This window comes from Mytilus edulis, unplaced genomic scaffold (genome assembly GCF_963676685.1).
Source record: "Mytilus edulis unplaced genomic scaffold, xbMytEdul2.2 SCAFFOLD_2064, whole genome shotgun sequence".
NCBI lineage: Eukaryota > Metazoa > Mollusca > Bivalvia > Mytilida > Mytilidae > Mytilus > Mytilus edulis.
The window spans coordinates 1-18199 of record NW_027268548.1 but is presented as its reverse complement, the minus strand read 5'-3'; the positions used below and the strand labels follow the sequence as shown (position 1 = coordinate 18199).

The following is an 18199-nucleotide window of genomic DNA, read 5'->3' as shown; positions in this document are numbered from 1 at the left end:
ACAAAACAAGCGAAGAAAAGAAAAGAACAGAAGAACAGATAGAAACATTCATATGTTGATCTTTTTTTATATAATGTACTATTTAATATTCTACACACAAGGGACATACATGTACCATGATAAACAAACACCCCCCTTTTTTTTTTGTGATGAGACTTGTGTGTATATATTTCATAAAATTTATTTTTTGTCTATGTATTGCTTTGCATATAGATGGATTCAACAAGAAGAAATAAAAGAGAGAGAGAGATGGGGAAAAGAGGGGTTCAGCTATGTTTTCTAATTTTCATGTACAACAATTTATAGATTCTTTTTGAAAATATTGGTGGCCCTGAAAAGGGCCGTTATGTTTTGGTGAAAAAAATCACACTTCTTAAGCACGTTCTCCACGGATTCTTCGGGCCAATTGGATATCCTTTGGCATGATGGTTACTCTCTTGGCGTGAATTGCGCACAAGTTGGTATCCTCGAAGAGACCGACCAAGTAGGCTTCGCTGGCTTCCTGTAGGGCCATGACGGCTGAACTCTGGAATCGGAGATCAGTTTTGAAGTCCTGGGCGATTTCACGGACTAATCTCTGGAAGGGGAGTTTCCTGATGAGGAGCTCTGTGCTCTTCTGGTATCTCCTGATTTCTCGGAGAGCGACTGTTCCTGGCCTGTATCTATGTGGTTTCTTGACTCCACCGGTTGCAGGTGCGCTCTTACGGGCGGCTTGGTGGCAAGTTGTTTTCTTGGAGCTTTACCTCCGGTGGATTTACGTGCAGTTTGCTTTGTTCGTGCCATGATTATTAGCTCTGTGGACGATTTGCTACAGAAAGAATACTTGAAAATTTCGGTGAATGTGTTTTTGTGCTTGCCGGGAGGATTGAAATCACGGTGACGATTGGATCACCACTTACATAAAGCTGGCGTTGATTGGTCCGCATATCTTAAATCTGATTGGGACTGATTTGTAAGGGACTTTGACAGTTTTCAATCCATTTTTTACTGAAAAACTGCTCAACCCAAGCTGACAGTAAAAATGCCCCCTTTTTTTCATTCAAAATTACAGTTTCTGATCATCAATCATTGCTCAACAATAGTAAATTAGTGTCACGGTTTCAATATGATAAATCTGAAGAAGAAAAAAATAATAATGAAAAAAGGTCAAAATACATGCAGAAACATTAAGGAAAGGAAAGAAAAATAAAAACAGGAAAAAATAAAAATAAAATGCAGTTTGAACACTAACAAAGCGAAATCTAATGCAAAAACAGAAACAAATGGAATTACACATTCCCGACATGACATTGTACGGATCGGCTGAGTTTCTTTATTGTTGTATTATGTCATATTTATGTATATTTAATATAAAAAAAGAAGATGTGGTATGATTTTCGTTTGGGCTTGGCACATTTGTCACATTGTCTGATTGTCGGTGTGCTTACATCGATTCCACATCTTTAATACACAAACAATAAATAAATAAATAAATAAATAAATAAATAAATAAAGACAGAAAGACAGAGAGAGAGAGAGAGATAGATAGAGAGAGAGAGAGAGAGAGAGAGGAGAGAGAGAGAGAGAGGAGAGAGAGAGAGAGAGAGAGAGAGAGAGAGAGAGAGAGAGAGAGAGAGAGAGAGAGAGAGAGAGAGAGAGAGAGAGAGAGAGAGAGATGCTGAAAAAAATGGAAAAAGGAAAAGAATGGAAAGTACATATCATATATAAAAGTGTTGACGAAAGAGATACTGTTAACAAAAACTATAAATAAATTATAATAATAAAAAAACACACACCTTCTCAGATGAATCTAAGCATGCTCGCATCAATAACCAAGAGAGAGAAAGAAGAGAGCAGACTAGTATTAAATATAAATACTATCAGTGTTTTTTTTTCCCCCGACAAACTTTATATGATTTAACTGAGCTACTAGTGGGTTCAAAGAGTCAGAAAGTACGACAATAAATGTTCTGATGAAGAAGACTGAAAAAGTTACTAGACTTAGTGTTATGCTATAAGAACTGTACTTAAAATGGGATGCGTTAGAGAGAGAAGAAAAGAAGAATCACGGAAGAAGGGACATCTATATTTTAGACATTTTTTATTTGTTATGTAGTAGAATATATTTTTTTTAATTATGTATGGGGAATAAAGTATTACTAAGATGTACAACAATTTTAGACTCTTTTTGAAAAATATTGGTGGCCCTGAAAAGGGCCGTTGTTAAGTGAGTAATCTGATATATCCACTTTTTACTTGGCAGCTTTCTGGGTCTTCTTTGGTAGAAGTACAGCCTGGATGTTTGGTAGAACACCTCCCTGGGCAATGGTGACACCAGACAAGAGTTTGTTCAACTCTTCGTCGTTTCTGATGGCCAACTGGAGATGACGGGGAATGATTCTGCTCTTCTTGTTGTCACGAGCGGCGTTTCCTGCCAACTCCAATACTTCAGCTGCTAAGTATTCTAGGACAGCTGCGAGGTACACTGGTGCACCGGCACCAACTCTCTCGGCATAGTTTCCTTTCCTCAAAAGTCTGTGGATACGACCGACTGGGAACTGAAGTCCGGCACGGGATGACCTAGACTTTGCCTTTGCTTTTGCTTTTCCTCCTTTTCCTCGTCCTGACATTTTGTTCTATTTGGTTGATCGACACTGAGTAAAGTGATACAATTTTTCTTTAAAATTTAGCTTATATACCCACTAAACGGATTGAACGATGTTTTTATTATACACCAATCAGAACGAAGCTCTCTGCGGGCAGTTAGGCTACCGAACATTCAACATGTTATGGGTGCTCTCTCCGAGGTTCGCGTTCAAGAAAATCTTTCAATCCGTTTTGCCCAGTATATAAACAAATTGAAAATAATTTTTCACCATTACTTATTTGATTATCAAACCAGTAACATGCCACCCAAAGTAGGAACTAAAGGAGCCAAGAAGGCCGTCACCAAGGCAAAGACTGCCAGACCCGGCGGTGACAAGAAAAGGAGGAGGAAGAGACGTGAATCCTATGCTATCTACATCTACAAAGTCTTGAGACAAGTTCACCCCGACACCGGAGTGTCCTCAAAGGCAATGTCCATCATGAACAGCTTCGTCAACGATATATTCGAGAGAATCGCAGCAGAGGCTTCCCGATTGGCACACTACAACAAAAGATCTACCATCACATCCCGGGAGATCCAGACCGCTGTCCGTCTTCTCTTACCCGGAGAATTGGCCAAGCACGCTGTCAGTGAAGGTACCAAAGCCGTCACCAAATACACCAGCAGCAAGTAAACAGTCTGAAGTTTATAACTTCACAAACGGCCCTTTTCAGGGCCACCAACATTTTTCAAAAAGAATTTACATTTGTTGTACATCATGTCAAACTTCTAAACAAAGCTATAAATCCCAACCCCCAGCTATAACTACTTTCAAACTATTTCAATAGTATATGGTTACTTTTCTCTTCTTTCTATCTGTATAACAAATATACGTGTATTTCACTCATTCTGTAGTATTTAATTTGTCAAAACTGCAAAGCGTAAATACATAAATCATGAAGAACAAAACAGTGCTTTCATTCCAATTAATAGAGTTGATAAATTTACGATTTCTTTTGCTTTTCGGGAGAAAAAAAATATTGCGAGAATTATTTTACACGGAAACAAGAACATTACCTAATCTTAAACCACGCAAAAACTTTATAATTGAATATAACAGAATCTACAGATTTTGTGTGTAAAAGTCCGTGCATTTGTTTTGAAATTTTCTCTCTTCATGTAGGCAAATGCACGGACTTGTTGATCTTTGAACGTATTCATAAACCTTCAGAAATATAAATTCTCAAATAAATACAAGAGTAAGAGTAAGGAAGTTAATTAAAAAGAAAGCCAGATATTAAAAAAAAAGGGGGGGGGGGGATAACGAGAGAGAGAGAAAATAGTTGCGGATCAGGATCAGGGAAAACAAGAAAACGGTTGAAAAATTCATGAACATTACAGAAAAGAATAGAAGTGGGAGCAAGCTTTGATTTCAAGATTTAGCTTAAAACGATGTACAACAAATCTAAGATTCTTTTTGAAAAATGTTGGTGGCCCTGAAAAGGGCCGTTGTTGATATTAGCCGGGTGGCTGTTTAACCTCCGAATCCGTACAAGGTACGTCCTTGACGTTTCAAAGCGTAGACAACATCCATGGCAGTGACAGTCTTCCTCTTGGCGTGCTCTGTGTATGTGACAGCATCACGGATGACATTTTCCAAGAAAACTTTAAGGACACCGCGGGTTTCCTCATAGATGAGTCCAGATATACGTTTTACTCCACCTCTTCTTGCTAAACGACGGATGGCTGGCTTGGTGATACCTTGGATGTTATCACGCAACACCTTCCTGTGACGCTTGGCGCCTCCTTTTCCTAGACCTTTACCTCCTTTTCCTCTGCCTGACATGTTTAACTATTTGTGGTGATTAGTTAAATAATACTTTCCGTCTAACAGCGACTCTTTATATATCACCAACGCGGCCGTAAAAGAAGTATCACACATTTTCAGTTAACTGTTGTCTGATTGGCTTACGTTGTTTTATTCCGGGAGGTAACTCCGTACTGCCTTAAACTGTGTACACTTTCAATCCACTTTTTCATTCTAGGTCTGAAAAATATAATAATTCATATCAGACAGTAAATTTTTAAGAAAAAACTATTATTGAACAGAAAAAAACTTTCAATCGGAATAAAAATGACTGAAGGAGACAAAAAAAAAGTTCCAAAATGTGGAAAAGTTTTCATTTTAAGATAGAAAAGTATGATAAATAAATGATAAATGAAAATCACTTTAGACAGTCAAAATTATAAAGATAATTATTTGCTTTCTCTGAACAGATATTTTCATTCAATGTCAATACACATTTCAACTTAATGGAATGGAATTTAGTTGGGAAAAAAAAAACCTCACAGACATATCTAGGAATACTGGTTATCTATTTGTCTACTTGATGTACCCAGAAATTGGATACATCACAGGATTTTACATGCTTGCAGTTTTCTACCTGTCTTTCATAACTCAACATCATCTGTCAAAGCTGTGCTTGCCATCCATCAAAGATCTGCTGCAGGTACTTCAGATCATAAATGAGAGAATGTATGAATAAAACTGTTATTGTTATTACTATTAAAGATTTTTTTCTTTTAGGTATTACAGTGAAGAAAAGAGATGCCCCTGACTGCGGGTAAAACTTCTTATGTGTGCATCTTCCTTTCAGTTTTATTTTTAAACGCCATTCTATATTTATCCACAGTATGACGATGACAATTTCATCAGCCAATCCAATAAAAATGTTAATGCGCACACATGTACTTACTATTCTGAAGACATCTTTTAGCCAGAAAAGTTTATAATAAGTCTGAAAACTACTTTTTATCATATAAAAAAGCTTATAAGTGCAAGATATATGCTTACATGGACTTCCTACAGTGAAATTTTGTGGGGACTACTTGGACCCGTACCGAAATTATATTAATTTAAATAGAAATTTCATGATTTTGTAAACTAGCAGCAAGACAAGACTCTAAAGTGGACAAAATATATTACTACATACATGATAAAAATTTTCTTTACAATTCTGACTGAAAAAGAGCTCTAAATTTTTGATAAAAGTACCCTGTAATATCAGCTTTTCTAAAAGAAATATTCAAATTAATGAATTATACAAGATATTTACACTCTAACTTAAAAAAAAAAAGGTTATATTTTGGCCAGTTGGTGGTTCTCTTTCTTTGGTCTAGACTCCTGGTGTAAATAATACATCAAAAGAAGACAAGACAAAACAAGCGAAGAAAAGAAAAGAACAGAAGAACAGATAGAAACATTCATATGTTGATCTTTTTTTTATATAATGTACTATTTAATATTCTACACACAAGGACATACATGTACCATGATAAACAAACACCCCCCTTTTTTTTTGTGATGAGACTTGTGTGTATATATTTCATAAAATTTATTTTTTGTCTATGTATTGCTTTGCATATAGATGGATTCAACAAGAAGAAATAAAAGAGAGAGAGAGATGGGGAAAAGAGGGGTTCAGCTATGTTTCTAATTTTCATGTACAACAATTTATAGATTCTTTTTGAAAAATATTGGTGGCCCTGAAAAGGGCCGTTATGTTTTGGTGAAAAAAATCACACTTCTTAAGCACGTTCTCCACGGATTCTTCGGGCCAATTGGATATCCTTTGGCATGATGGTTACTCTCTTGGCGTGAATTGCGCACAAGTTGGTATCCTCGAAGAGACCGACCAAGTAGGCTTCGCTGGCTTCCTGTAGGGCCATGACGGCTGAACTCTGGAATCGGAGATCAGTTTTGAAGTCCTGGGCGATTTCACGGACTAATCTCTGGAAGGGGAGTTTCCTGATGAGGAGCTCTGTGCTCTTCTGGTATCTCCTGATTTCTCGGAGAGCGACTGTTCCTGGCCTGTATCTATGTGGTTTCTTGACTCCACCGGTTGCAGGTGCGCTCTTACGGGCGGCCTTGGTGGCAAGTTGTTTTCTTGGAGCTTTACCTCCGGTGGATTTACGTGCAGTTTGCTTTGTTCGTGCCATGATTATTAGCTCTGTGGACGATTTGCTACAGAAAGAATACTTGAAAATTTCGGTGAATGTGTTTTTGTGCTTGCCGGGAGGATTGAAATCACGGTGACGATTGGATCACCACTTACATAAAGCTGGCGTTGATTGGTCCGCATATCTTAAATCTGATTGGACTGATTTGTAAGGGACTTTGACAGTTTTCAATCCATTTTTTACTGAAAAACTGCTCAACCCAAGCTGACAGTAAAAATGCCCCCTTTTTTTCATTCAAAATTACAGTTTCTGATCATCAATCATTGCTCAACAATAGTAAATTAGTGTCACGGTTTCAATATGATAAATCTGAAGAAGAAAAAAATAATAATGAAAAAAGGTCAAAATACATGCAGAAACATTAAGGAAAGGAAAGAAAAATAAAACAGGAAAAAATAAAAATAAAATGCAGTTTGAACACTAACAAAGCGAAATCTAATGCAAAAACAGAAACAAATGGAATTACACATTCCCGACATGACATTGTACGGATCGGCTGAGTTTCTTTATTGTTGTATTATGTCATATTTATGTATATTTAATATAAAAAAAGAAGATGTGGTATGATTTTCGTTTGGGCTTGGCACATTTGTCACATTGTCTGATTGTCGGTGTGCTTACATCGATTCCACATCTTTAATACACAAACAATAAATAAATAAATAAATAAATAAATAAATAAATAAAGACAGAAAGACAGAGAGAGAGAGAGAGATAGATAGAGAGAGAGAGAGAGAGAGAGAGAGAGAGAGAGAGAGAGAGAGAGAGAGAGAGAGAGAGAGAGAGAGAGAGAGAGAGAGAGAGAGAGAGAGAGAGAGAGAGAGAGAGAGAGAGATGCTGAAAAAAATGGAAAAAGGAAAAGAATGGAAAGTACATATCATATATAAAAGTGTTGACGAAAGAGATACTGTTAACAAAAACTATAAATAAATTATAATAATAAAAAAACACACACCTTCTCAGATGAATCTAAGCATGCTCGCATCAATAACCAAGAGAGAGAAAGAAGAGAGCAGACTAGTATTAAATATAAATACTATCAGTGTTTTTTTTCCCCCGACAAACTTTATATGATTTAACTGAGCTACTAGTGGGTTCAAAGAGTCAGAAAGTACGACAATAAATGTTCTGATGAAGAAGACTGAAAAAGTTACTAGACTTAGTGTTATGCTATAAGAACTGTACTTAAAATGGGATGCGTTAGAGAGAGAAGAAAAGAAGAATCACGGAAGAAGGGACATCTATATTTTAGACATTTTTTATTTGTTATGTAGTAGAATATATTTTTTTTAATTATGTATGGGGAATAAAGTATTACTAAGATGTACAACAATTTTAGACTCTTTTTGAAAAATATTGGTGGCCCTGAAAAGGGCCGTTGTTAAGTGAGTAATCTGATATATCCACTTTTTACTTGGCAGCTTTCTGGGTCTTCTTTGGTAGAAGTACAGCCTGGATGTTTGGTAGAACACCTCCCTGGGCAATGGTGACACCAGACAAGAGTTTGTTCAACTCTTCGTCGTTTCTGATGGCCAACTGGAGATGACGGGGAATGATTCTGCTCTTCTTGTTGTCACGAGCGGCGTTTCCTGCCAACTCCAATACTTCAGCTGCTAAGTATTCTAGGACAGCTGCGAGGTACACTGGTGCACCGGCACCAACTCTCTCGGCATAGTTTCCTTTCCTCAAAAGTCTGTGGATACGACCGACTGGGAACTGAAGTCCGGCACGGGATGACCTAGACTTTGCCTTTGCTTTTGCTTTTCCTCCTTTTCCTCGTCCTGACATTTTGTTCTATTTGGTTGATCGACACTGAGTAAAGTGATACAATTTTTCTTTAAAATTTAGCTTATATACCCACTAAACGGATTGAACGATGTTTTTATTATACACCAATCAGAACGAAGCTCTCTGCGGGCAGTTAGGCTACCGAACATTCAACATGTTATGGGTGCTCTCTCCGAGGTTCGCGTTCAAGAAAATCTTTCAATCCGTTTTGCCCAGTATATAAACAAATTGAAAATAATTTTTCACCATTACTTATTTGATTATCAAACCAGTAACATGCCACCCAAAGTAGGAACTAAAGGAGCCAAGAAGGCCGTCACCAAGGCAAAGACTGCCAGACCCGGCGGTGACAAGAAAAGGAGGAGGAAGAGACGTGAATCCTATGCTATCTACATCTACAAAGTCTTGAGACAAGTTCACCCCGACACCGGAGTGTCCTCAAAGGCAATGTCCATCATGAACAGCTTCGTCAACGATATATTCGAGAGAATCGCAGCAGAGGCTTCCCGATTGGCACACTACAACAAAAGATCTACCATCACATCCCGGGAGATCCAGACCGCTGTCCGTCTTCTCTTACCCGGAGAATTGGCCAAGCACGCTGTCAGTGAAGGTACCAAAGCCGTCACCAAATACACCAGCAGCAAGTAAACAGTCTGAAGTTTATAACTTCACAAACGGCCCTTTTCAGGGCCACCAACATTTTTCAAAAAGAATTTACATTTGTTGTACATCATGTCAAACTTCTAAACAAAGCTATAAATCCCAACCCCCAGCTATAACTACTTTCAAACTATTTCAATAGTATATGGTTACTTTTCTCTTCTTTCTATCTGTATAACAAATATACGTGTATTTCACTCATTCTGTAGTATTTAATTTGTCAAAACTGCAAAGCGTAAATACATAAATCATGAAGAACAAAACAGTGCTTTCATTCCAATTAATAGAGTTGATAAATTTACGATTTCTTTTGCTTTTCGGGAGAAAAAAAATATTGCGAGAATTATTTTACACGGAAACAAGAACATTACCTAATCTTAAACCACGCAAAAACTTTATAATTGAATATAACAGAATCTACAGATTTTGTGTGTAAAAGTCCGTGCATTTGTTTTGAAATTTTCTCTCTTCATGTAGGCAAATGCACGGACTTGTTGATCTTTGAACGTATTCATAAACCTTCAGAAATATAAATTCTCAAATAAATACAAGAGTAAGAGTAAGGAAGTTAATTAAAAAGAAAGCCAGATATTAAAAAAAAAGGGGGGGGGGGGATAACGAGAGAGAGAGAAAATAGTTGCGGATCAGGATCAGGGAAAACAAGAAAACGGTTGAAAAATTCATGAACATTACAGAAAAGAATAGAAGTGGGAGCAAGCTTTGATTTCAAGATTTAGCTTAAAACGATGTACAACAAATCTAAGATTCTTTTTGAAAAATGTTGGTGGCCCTGAAAAGGGCCGTTGTTGATATTAGCCGGGTGGCTGTTTAACCTCCGAATCCGTACAAGGTACGTCCTTGACGTTTCAAAGCGTAGACAACATCCATGGCAGTGACAGTCTTCCTCTTGGCGTGCTCTGTGTATGTGACAGCATCACGGATGACATTTTCCAAGAAAACTTTAAGGACACCGCGGGTTTCCTCATAGATGAGTCCAGATATACGTTTTACTCCACCTCTTCTTGCTAAACGACGGATGGCTGGCTTGGTGATACCTTGGATGTTATCACGCAACACCTTCCTGTGACGCTTGGCGCCTCCTTTTCCTAGACCTTTACCTCCTTTTCCTCTGCCTGACATGTTTAACTATTTGTGGTGATTAGTTAAATAATACTTTCCGTCTAACAGCGACTCTTTATATATCACCAACGCGGCCGTAAAAGAAGTATCACACATTTTCAGTTAACTGTTGTCTGATTGGCTTACGTTGTTTTATTCCGGGAGGTAACTCCGTACTGCCTTAAACTGTGTACACTTTCAATCCACTTTTTCATTCTAGGTCTGAAAAATATAATAATTCATATCAGACAGTAAATTTTTAAGAAAAAACTATTATTGAACAGAAAAAAACTTTCAATCGGAATAAAAATGACTGAAGGAGACAAAAAAAAAGTTCCAAAATGTGGAAAAGTTTTCATTTTAAGATAGAAAAGTATGATAAATAAATGATAAATGAAAATCACTTTAGACAGTCAAAATTATAAAGATAATTATTTGCTTTCTCTGAACAGATATTTTCATTCAATGTCAATACACATTTCAACTTAATGGAATGGAATTTAGTTGGGAAAAAAAAAACCTCACAGACATATCTAGGAATACTGGTTATCTATTTGTCTACTTGATGTACCCAGAAATTGGATACATCACAGGATTTTACATGCTTGCAGTTTTCTACCTGTCTTTCATAACTCAACATCATCTGTCAAAGCTGTGCTTGCCATCCATCAAAGATCTGCTGCAGGTACTTCAGATCATAAATGAGAGAATGTATGAATAAAACTGTTATTGTTATTACTATTAAAGATTTTTTTCTTTTAGGTATTACAGTGAAGAAAAGAGATGCCCCTGACTGCGGGTAAAACTTCTTATGTGTGCATCTTCCTTTCAGTTTTATTTTTAAACGCCATTCTATATTTATCCACAGTATGACGATGACAATTTCATCAGCCAATCCAATAAAAATGTTAATGCGCACACATGTACTTACTATTCTGAAGACATCTTTTAGCCAGAAAAGTTTATAATAAGTCTGAAAACTACTTTTTATCATATAAAAAAGCTTATAAGTGCAAGATATATGCTTACATGGACTTCCTACAGTGAAATTTTGTGGGGACTACTTGGACCCGTACCGAAATTATATTAATTTAAATAGAAATTTCATGATTTTGTAAACTAGCAGCAAGACAAGACTCTAAAGTGGACAAAATATATTACTACATACATGATAAAAATTTTCTTTACAATTCTGACTGAAAAAGAGCTCTAAATTTTTGATAAAAGTACCCTGTAATATCAGCTTTTCTAAAAGAAATATTCAAATTAATGAATTATACAAGATATTTACACTCTAACTTAAAAAAAAAAAGGTTATATTTTGGCCAGTTGGTGGTTCTCTTTCTTTGGTCTAGACTCCTGGTGTAAATAATACATCAAAAGAAGACAAGACAAAACAAGCGAAGAAAAGAAAAGAACAGAAGAACAGATAGAAACATTCATATGTTGATCTTTTTTTTATATAATGTACTATTTAATATTCTACACACAAGGACATACATGTACCATGATAAACAAACACCCCCCTTTTTTTTTGTGATGAGACTTGTGTGTATATATTTCATAAAATTTATTTTTTGTCTATGTATTGCTTTGCATATAGATGGATTCAACAAGAAGAAATAAAAGAGAGAGAGAGATGGGGAAAAGAGGGGTTCAGCTATGTTTCTAATTTTCATGTACAACAATTTATAGATTCTTTTTGAAAAATATTGGTGGCCCTGAAAAGGGCCGTTATGTTTTGGTGAAAAAAAATCACACTTCTTAAGCACGTTCTCCACGGATTCTTCGGGCCAATTGGATATCCTTTGGCATGATGGTTACTCTCTTGGCGTGAATTGCGCACAAGTTGGTATCCTCGAAGAGACCGACCAAGTAGGCTTCGCTGGCTTCCTGTAGGGCCATGACGGCTGAACTCTGGAATCGGAGATCAGTTTTGAAGTCCTGGGCGATTTCACGGACTAATCTCTGGAAGGGGAGTTTCCTGATGAGGAGCTCTGTGCTCTTCTGGTATCTCCTGATTTCTCGGAGAGCGACTGTTCCTGGCCTGTATCTATGTGGTTTCTTGACTCCACCGGTTGCAGGTGCGCTCTTACGGGCGGCCTTGGTGGCAAGTTGTTTTCTTGGAGCTTTACCTCCGGTGGATTTACGTGCAGTTTGCTTTGTTCGTGCCATGATTATTAGCTCTGTGGACGATTTGCTACAGAAAGAATACTTGAAAATTTCGGTGAATGTGTTTTTGTGCTTGCCGGGAGGATTGAAATCACGGTGACGATTGGATCACCACTTACATAAAGCTGGCGTTGATTGGTCCGCATATCTTAAATCTGATTGGACTGATTTGTAAGGGACTTTGACAGTTTTCAATCCATTTTTTACTGAAAAACTGCTCAACCCAAGCTGACAGTAAAAATGCCCCCTTTTTTTCATTCAAAATTACAGTTTCTGATCATCAATCATTGCTCAACAATAGTAAATTAGTGTCACGGTTTCAATATGATAAATCTGAAGAAGAAAAAAATAATAATGAAAAAAGGTCAAAATACATGCAGAAACATTAAGGAAAGGAAAGAAAAATAAAACAGGAAAAAATAAAAATAAAATGCAGTTTGAACACTAACAAAGCGAAATCTAATGCAAAAACAGAAACAAATGGAATTACACATTCCCGACATGACATTGTACGGATCGGCTGAGTTTCTTTATTGTTGTATTATGTCATATTTATGTATATTTAATATAAAAAAAGAAGATGTGGTATGATTTTCGTTTGGGCTTGGCACATTTGTCACATTGTCTGATTGTCGGTGTGCTTACATCGATTCCACATCTTTAATACACAAACAATAAATAAATAAATAAATAAATAAATAAATAAATAAAGACAGAAAGACAGAGAGAGAGAGAGAGATAGATAGAGAGAGAGAGAGAGAGAGAGAGAGAGAGAGAGAGAGAGAGAGAGAGAGAGAGAGAGAGAGAGAGAGAGAGAGAGAGAGAGAGAGAGAGAGAGAGAGAGAGAGAGAGAGAGATGCTGAAAAAAATGGAAAAAGGAAAAGAATGGAAAGTACATATCATATATAAAAGTGTTGACGAAAGAGATACTGTTAACAAAAACTATAAATAAATTATAATAATAAAAAAACACACACCTTCTCAGATGAATCTAAGCATGCTCGCATCAATAACCAAGAGAGAGAAAGAAGAGAGCAGACTAGTATTAAATATAAATACTATCAGTGTTTTTTTTCCCCCGACAAACTTTATATGATTTAACTGAGCTACTAGTGGGTTCAAAGAGTCAGAAAGTACGACAATAAATGTTCTGATGAAGAAGACTGAAAAAGTTACTAGACTTAGTGTTATGCTATAAGAACTGTACTTAAAATGGGATGCGTTAGAGAGAGAAGAAAAGAAGAATCACGGAAGAAGGGACATCTATATTTTAGACATTTTTTATTTGTTATGTAGTAGAATATATTTTTTTTAATTATGTATGGGGAATAAAGTATTACTAAGATGTACAACAATTTTAGACTCTTTTTGAAAAATATTGGTGGCCTGAAAAGGGCCGTTGTTAAGTGAGTAATCTGATATATCCACTTTTTACTTGGCAGCTTTCTGGGTCTTCTTTGGTAGAAGTACAGCCTGGATGTTTGGTAGAACACCTCCCTGGGCAATGGTGACACCAGACAAGAGTTTGTTCAACTCTTCGTCGTTTCTGATGGCCAACTGGAGATGACGGGGAATGATTCTGCTCTTCTTGTTGTCACGAGCGGCGTTTCCTGCCAACTCCAATACTTCAGCTGCTAAGTATTCTAGGACAGCTGCGAGGTACACTGGTGCACCGGCACCAACTCTCTCGGCATAGTTTCCTTTCCTCAAAAGTCTGTGGATACGACCGACTGGGAACTGAAGTCCGGCACGGGATGACCTAGACTTTGCCTTTGCTTTTGCTTTTCCTCCTTTTCCTCGTCCTGACATTTTGTTCTATTTGGTTGATCGACACTGAGTAAAGTGATACAATTTTTCTTTAAAATTTAGCTTATATACCCACTAAACGGATTGAACGATGTTTTTATTATACACCAATCAGAACGAAGCTCTCTGCGGGCAGTTAGGCTACCGAACATTCAACATGTTATGGGTGCTCTCTCCGAGGTTCGCGTTCAAGAAAATCTTTCAATCCGTTTTGCCCAGTATATAAACAAATTGAAAATAATTTTTCACCATTACTTATTTGATTATCAAACCAGTAACATGCCACCCAAAGTAGGAACTAAAGGAGCCAAGAAGGCCGTCACCAAGGCAAAGACTGCCAGACCCGGCGGTGACAAGAAAAGGAGGAGGAAGAGACGTGAATCCTATGCTATCTACATCTACAAAGTCTTGAGACAAGTTCACCCCGACACCGGAGTGTCCTCAAAGGCAATGTCCATCATGAACAGCTTCGTCAACGATATATTCGAGAGAATCGCAGCAGAGGCTTCCCGATTGGCACACTACAACAAAAGATCTACCATCACATCCCGGGAGATCCAGACCGCTGTCCGTCTTCTCTTACCCGGAGAATTGGCCAAGCACGCTGTCAGTGAAGGTACCAAAGCCGTCACCAAATACACCAGCAGCAAGTAAACAGTCTGAAGTTTATAACTTCACAAACGGCCCTTTTCAGGGCCACCAACATTTTTCAAAAAGAATTTACATTTGTTGTACATCATGTCAAACTTCTAAACAAAGCTATAAATCCCAACCCCCAGCTATAACTACTTTCAAACTATTTCAATAGTATATGGTTACTTTTCTCTTCTTTCTATCTGTATAACAAATATACGTGTATTTCACTCATTCTGTAGTATTTAATTTGTCAAAACTGCAAAGCGTAAATACATAAATCATGAAGAACAAAACAGTGCTTTCATTCCAATTAATAGAGTTGATAAATTTACGATTTCTTTTGCTTTTCGGGAGAAAAAAAATATTGCGAGAATTATTTTACACGGAAACAAGAACATTACCTAATCTTAAACCACGCAAAAACTTTATAATTGAATATAACAGAATCTACAGATTTTGTGTGTAAAAGTCCGTGCATTTGTTTTGAAATTTTCTCTCTTCATGTAGGCAAATGCACGGACTTGTTGATCTTTGAACGTATTCATAAACCTTCAGAAATATAAATTCTCAAATAAATACAAGAGTAAGAGTAAGGAAGTTAATTAAAAAGAAAGCCAGATATTAAAAAAAAAGGGGGGGGGGGGATAACGAGAGAGAGAGAAAATAGTTGCGGATCAGGATCAGGGAAAACAAGAAAACGGTTGAAAAATTCATGAACATTACAGAAAAGAATAGAAGTGGGAGCAAGCTTTGATTTCAAGATTTAGCTTAAAACGATGTACAACAAATCTAAGATTCTTTTTGAAAAATGTTGGTGGCCCTGAAAAGGGCCGTTGTTGATATTAGCCGGGTGGCTGTTTAACCTCCGAATCCGTACAAGGTACGTCCTTGACGTTTCAAAGCGTAGACAACATCCATGGCAGTGACAGTCTTCCTCTTGGCGTGCTCTGTGTATGTGACAGCATCACGGATGACATTTTCCAAGAAAACTTTAAGGACACCGCGGGTTTCCTCATAGATGAGTCCAGATATACGTTTTACTCCACCTCTTCTTGCTAAACGACGGATGGCTGGCTTGGTGATACCTTGGATGTTATCACGCAACACCTTCCTGTGACGCTTGGCGCCTCCTTTTCCTAGACCTTTACCTCCTTTTCCTCTGCCTGACATGTTTAACTATTTGTGGTGATTAGTTAAATAATACTTTCCGTCTAACAGCGACTCTTTATATATCACCAACGCGGCCGTAAAAGAAGTATCACACATTTTCAGTTAACTGTTGTCTGATTGGCTTACGTTGTTTTATTCCGGGAGGTAACTCCGTACTGCCTTAAACTGTGTACACTTTCAATCCACTTTTTCATTCTAGGTCTGAAAAATATAATAATTCATATCAGACAGTAAATTTTTAAGAAAAAACTATTATTGAACAGAAAAAAACTTTCAATCGGAATAAAAATGACTGAAGGAGACAAAAAAAAAGTTCCAAAATGTGGAAAAGTTTTCATTTTAAGATAGAAAAGTATGATAAATAAATGATAAATGAAAATCACTTTAGACAGTCAAAATTATAAAGATAATTATTTGCTTTCTCTGAACAGATATTTTCATTCAATGTCAATACACATTTCAACTTAATGGAATGGAATTTAGTTGGGAAAAAAAAAACCTCACAGACATATCTAGGAATACTGGTTATCTATTTGTCTACTTGATGTACCCAGAAATTGGATACATCACAGGATTTTACATGCTTGCAGTTTTCTACCTGTCTTTCATAACTCAACATCATCTGTCAAAGCTGTGCTTGCCATCCATCAAAGATCTGCTGCAGGTACTTCAGATCATAAATGAGAGAATGTATGAATAAAACTGTTATTGTTATTACTATTAAAGATTTTTTTCTTTTAGGTATTACAGTGAAGAAAAGAGATGCCCCTGACTGCGGGTAAAACTTCTTATGTGTGCATCTTCCTTTCAGTTTTATTTTTAAACGCCATTCTATATTTATCCACAGTATGACGATGACAATTTCATCAGCCAATCCAATAAAAATGTTAATGCGCACACATGTACTTACTATTCTGAAGACATCTTTTAGCCAGAAAAGTTTATAATAAGTCTGAAAACTACTTTTTATCATATAAAAAAGCTTATAAGTGCAAGATATATGCTTACATGGACTTCCTACAGTGAAATTTTGTGGGGACTACTTGGACCCGTACCGAAATTATATTAATTTAAATAGAAATTTCATGATTTTGTAAACTAGCAGCAAGACAAGACTCTAAAGTGGACAAAATATATTACTACATACATGATAAAAATTTTCTTTACAATTCTGACTGAAAAAGAGCTCTAAATTTTTGATAAAAGTACCCTGTAATATCAGCTTTTCTAAAAGAAATATTCAAATTAATGAATTATACAAGATATTTACACTCTAACTTAAAAAAAAAAAGGTTATATTTTGGCCAGTTGGTGGTTCTCTTTCTTTGGTCTAGACTCCTGGTGTAAATAATACATCAAAAGAAGACAAGACAAAACAAGCGAAGAAAAGAAAAGAACAGAAGAACAGATAGAAACATTCATATGTTGATCTTTTTTTTATATAATGTACTATTTAATATTCTACACACAAGGACATACATGTACCATGATAAACAAACACCCCCCTTTTTTTTGTGATGAGACTTGTGTGTATATATTTCATAAAATTTATTTTTTGTCTATGTATTGCTTTGCATATAGATGGATTCAACAAGAAGAAATAAAAGAGAGAGAGAGATGGGGAAAAGAGGGGTTCAGCTATGTTTCTAATTTTCATGTACAACAATTTATAGATTCTTTTTGAAAAATATTGGTGGCCCTGAAAAGGGCCGTTATGTTTTGGTGAAAAAAATCACACTTCTTAAGCACGTTCTCCACGGATTCTTCGGGCCAATTGGATATCCTTTGGCATGATGGTTACTCTCTTGGCGTGAATTGCGCACAAGTTGGTATCCTCGAAGAGACCGACCAAGTAGGCTTCGCTGGCTTCCTGTAGGGCCATGACGGCTGAACTCTGGAATCGGAGATCAGTTTTGAAGTCCTGGCGATTTCACGGACTAATCTCTGGAAGGGGAGTTTCCTGATGAGGAGCTCTGTGCTCTTCTGGTATCTCCTGATTTCTCGGAGAGCGACTGTTCCTGGCCTGTATCTATGTGGTTTCTTGACTCACCGGTTGCAGGTGCGCTCTTACGGGCGGCCTTGGTGGCAAGTTGTTTCTTGGAGCTTTACCTCCGGTGGATTTACGTGCAGTTTGCTTTGTTCGTAGCCATGATTATTAGCTCTGTGGACGATTTGCTACAGAAAGAATACTTGAAAATTTCGGTGAATGTGTTTTTGTGCTTGCCGGAGGATTGAAATCACGGTGACGATTGGATCACC

General features: G+C 36.9%; 8 protein-coding genes and 1 pseudogene across 8 annotated transcripts; 3 read left to right on the top strand and 6 right to left on the bottom strand.

Moving 5' to 3' along the window:
- Positions 1-338: 338 nt before the first annotated feature.
- On the bottom strand, positions 339-920 carry LOC139507661 (histone H3-like; annotated as a pseudogene).
- A 1925-nt stretch (positions 921-2845) lies between these two features.
- On the top strand, positions 2846-3309 carry LOC139507665 (histone H2B). The gene has a single exon (XM_071295851.1). It carries the CDS (start codon positions 2886-2888, stop codon positions 3258-3260), a length of 375 nt encoding a protein of 124 aa, XP_071151952.1. The 5' UTR covers positions 2846-2885; the 3' UTR covers positions 3261-3309.
- Positions 3310-4053: 744 nt separating this feature from the next.
- On the bottom strand, positions 4054-4678 carry LOC139507666 (histone H4). Its single transcript, XM_071295852.1, has one exon. The coding sequence runs from the start codon at positions 4410-4412 to the stop codon at positions 4101-4103; it is 312 nt and encodes a 103-aa protein (XP_071151953.1). The 5' UTR covers positions 4413-4678; the 3' UTR covers positions 4054-4100.
- A 1369-nt stretch (positions 4679-6047) lies between these two features.
- On the bottom strand, positions 6048-7023 carry LOC139507658 (histone H3). Its single transcript, XM_071295846.1, has one exon. It carries the CDS (start codon positions 6563-6565, stop codon positions 6155-6157), a length of 411 nt encoding a protein of 136 aa, XP_071151947.1. The 5' UTR covers positions 6566-7023; the 3' UTR covers positions 6048-6154.
- A 1587-nt stretch (positions 7024-8610) lies between these two features.
- Positions 8611-9074, top strand: LOC139507662 (histone H2B). The gene has a single exon (XM_071295849.1). The coding sequence runs from the start codon at positions 8651-8653 to the stop codon at positions 9023-9025; it is 375 nt and encodes a 124-aa protein (XP_071151950.1). The 5' UTR covers positions 8611-8650; the 3' UTR covers positions 9026-9074.
- Positions 9075-9818: 744 nt separating this feature from the next.
- On the bottom strand, positions 9819-10444 carry LOC139507664 (histone H4). The gene has a single exon (XM_071295850.1). It carries the CDS (start codon positions 10175-10177, stop codon positions 9866-9868), a length of 312 nt encoding a protein of 103 aa, XP_071151951.1. The 5' UTR covers positions 10178-10444; the 3' UTR covers positions 9819-9865.
- A 1469-nt stretch (positions 10445-11913) lies between these two features.
- Positions 11914-12789, bottom strand: LOC139507657 (histone H3). The gene has a single exon (XM_071295845.1). It carries the CDS (start codon positions 12329-12331, stop codon positions 11921-11923), a length of 411 nt encoding a protein of 136 aa, XP_071151946.1. The 5' UTR covers positions 12332-12789; the 3' UTR covers positions 11914-11920.
- A 1584-nt stretch (positions 12790-14373) lies between these two features.
- Positions 14374-14837, top strand: LOC139507659 (histone H2B). Its single transcript, XM_071295847.1, has one exon. The coding sequence runs from the start codon at positions 14414-14416 to the stop codon at positions 14786-14788; it is 375 nt and encodes a 124-aa protein (XP_071151948.1). The 5' UTR covers positions 14374-14413; the 3' UTR covers positions 14789-14837.
- Positions 14838-15581: 744 nt separating this feature from the next.
- LOC139507660 (histone H4) lies at positions 15582-16206 on the bottom strand. Its single transcript, XM_071295848.1, has one exon. It carries the CDS (start codon positions 15938-15940, stop codon positions 15629-15631), a length of 312 nt encoding a protein of 103 aa, XP_071151949.1. The 5' UTR covers positions 15941-16206; the 3' UTR covers positions 15582-15628.
- Between the last annotated feature and the right edge of the window lie 1993 nt (positions 16207-18199).

What these genes read in the sequence shown, in the direction of transcription:
- LOC139507665 (XM_071295851.1), top strand. Translation starts at nt 2,886, where the DNA reads ATGCCACCCAAAGTAGGAACTAAAGGAGCCAAGAAGGCCGTCACCAAG.
- LOC139507666 (XM_071295852.1), bottom strand. Translation starts at nt 4,412, where the DNA reads ATGTCAGGCAGAGGAAAAGGAGGTAAAGGTCTAGGAAAAGGAGGCGCC.
- LOC139507658 (XM_071295846.1), bottom strand. Translation starts at nt 6,565, where the DNA reads ATGGCACGAACAAAGCAAACTGCACGTAAATCCACCGGAGGTAAAGCT.
- LOC139507662 (XM_071295849.1), top strand. Translation starts at nt 8,651, where the DNA reads ATGCCACCCAAAGTAGGAACTAAAGGAGCCAAGAAGGCCGTCACCAAG.
- LOC139507664 (XM_071295850.1), bottom strand. Translation starts at nt 10,177, where the DNA reads ATGTCAGGCAGAGGAAAAGGAGGTAAAGGTCTAGGAAAAGGAGGCGCC.
- LOC139507657 (XM_071295845.1), bottom strand. Translation starts at nt 12,331, where the DNA reads ATGGCACGAACAAAGCAAACTGCACGTAAATCCACCGGAGGTAAAGCT.
- LOC139507659 (XM_071295847.1), top strand. Translation starts at nt 14,414, where the DNA reads ATGCCACCCAAAGTAGGAACTAAAGGAGCCAAGAAGGCCGTCACCAAG.
- LOC139507660 (XM_071295848.1), bottom strand. Translation starts at nt 15,940, where the DNA reads ATGTCAGGCAGAGGAAAAGGAGGTAAAGGTCTAGGAAAAGGAGGCGCC.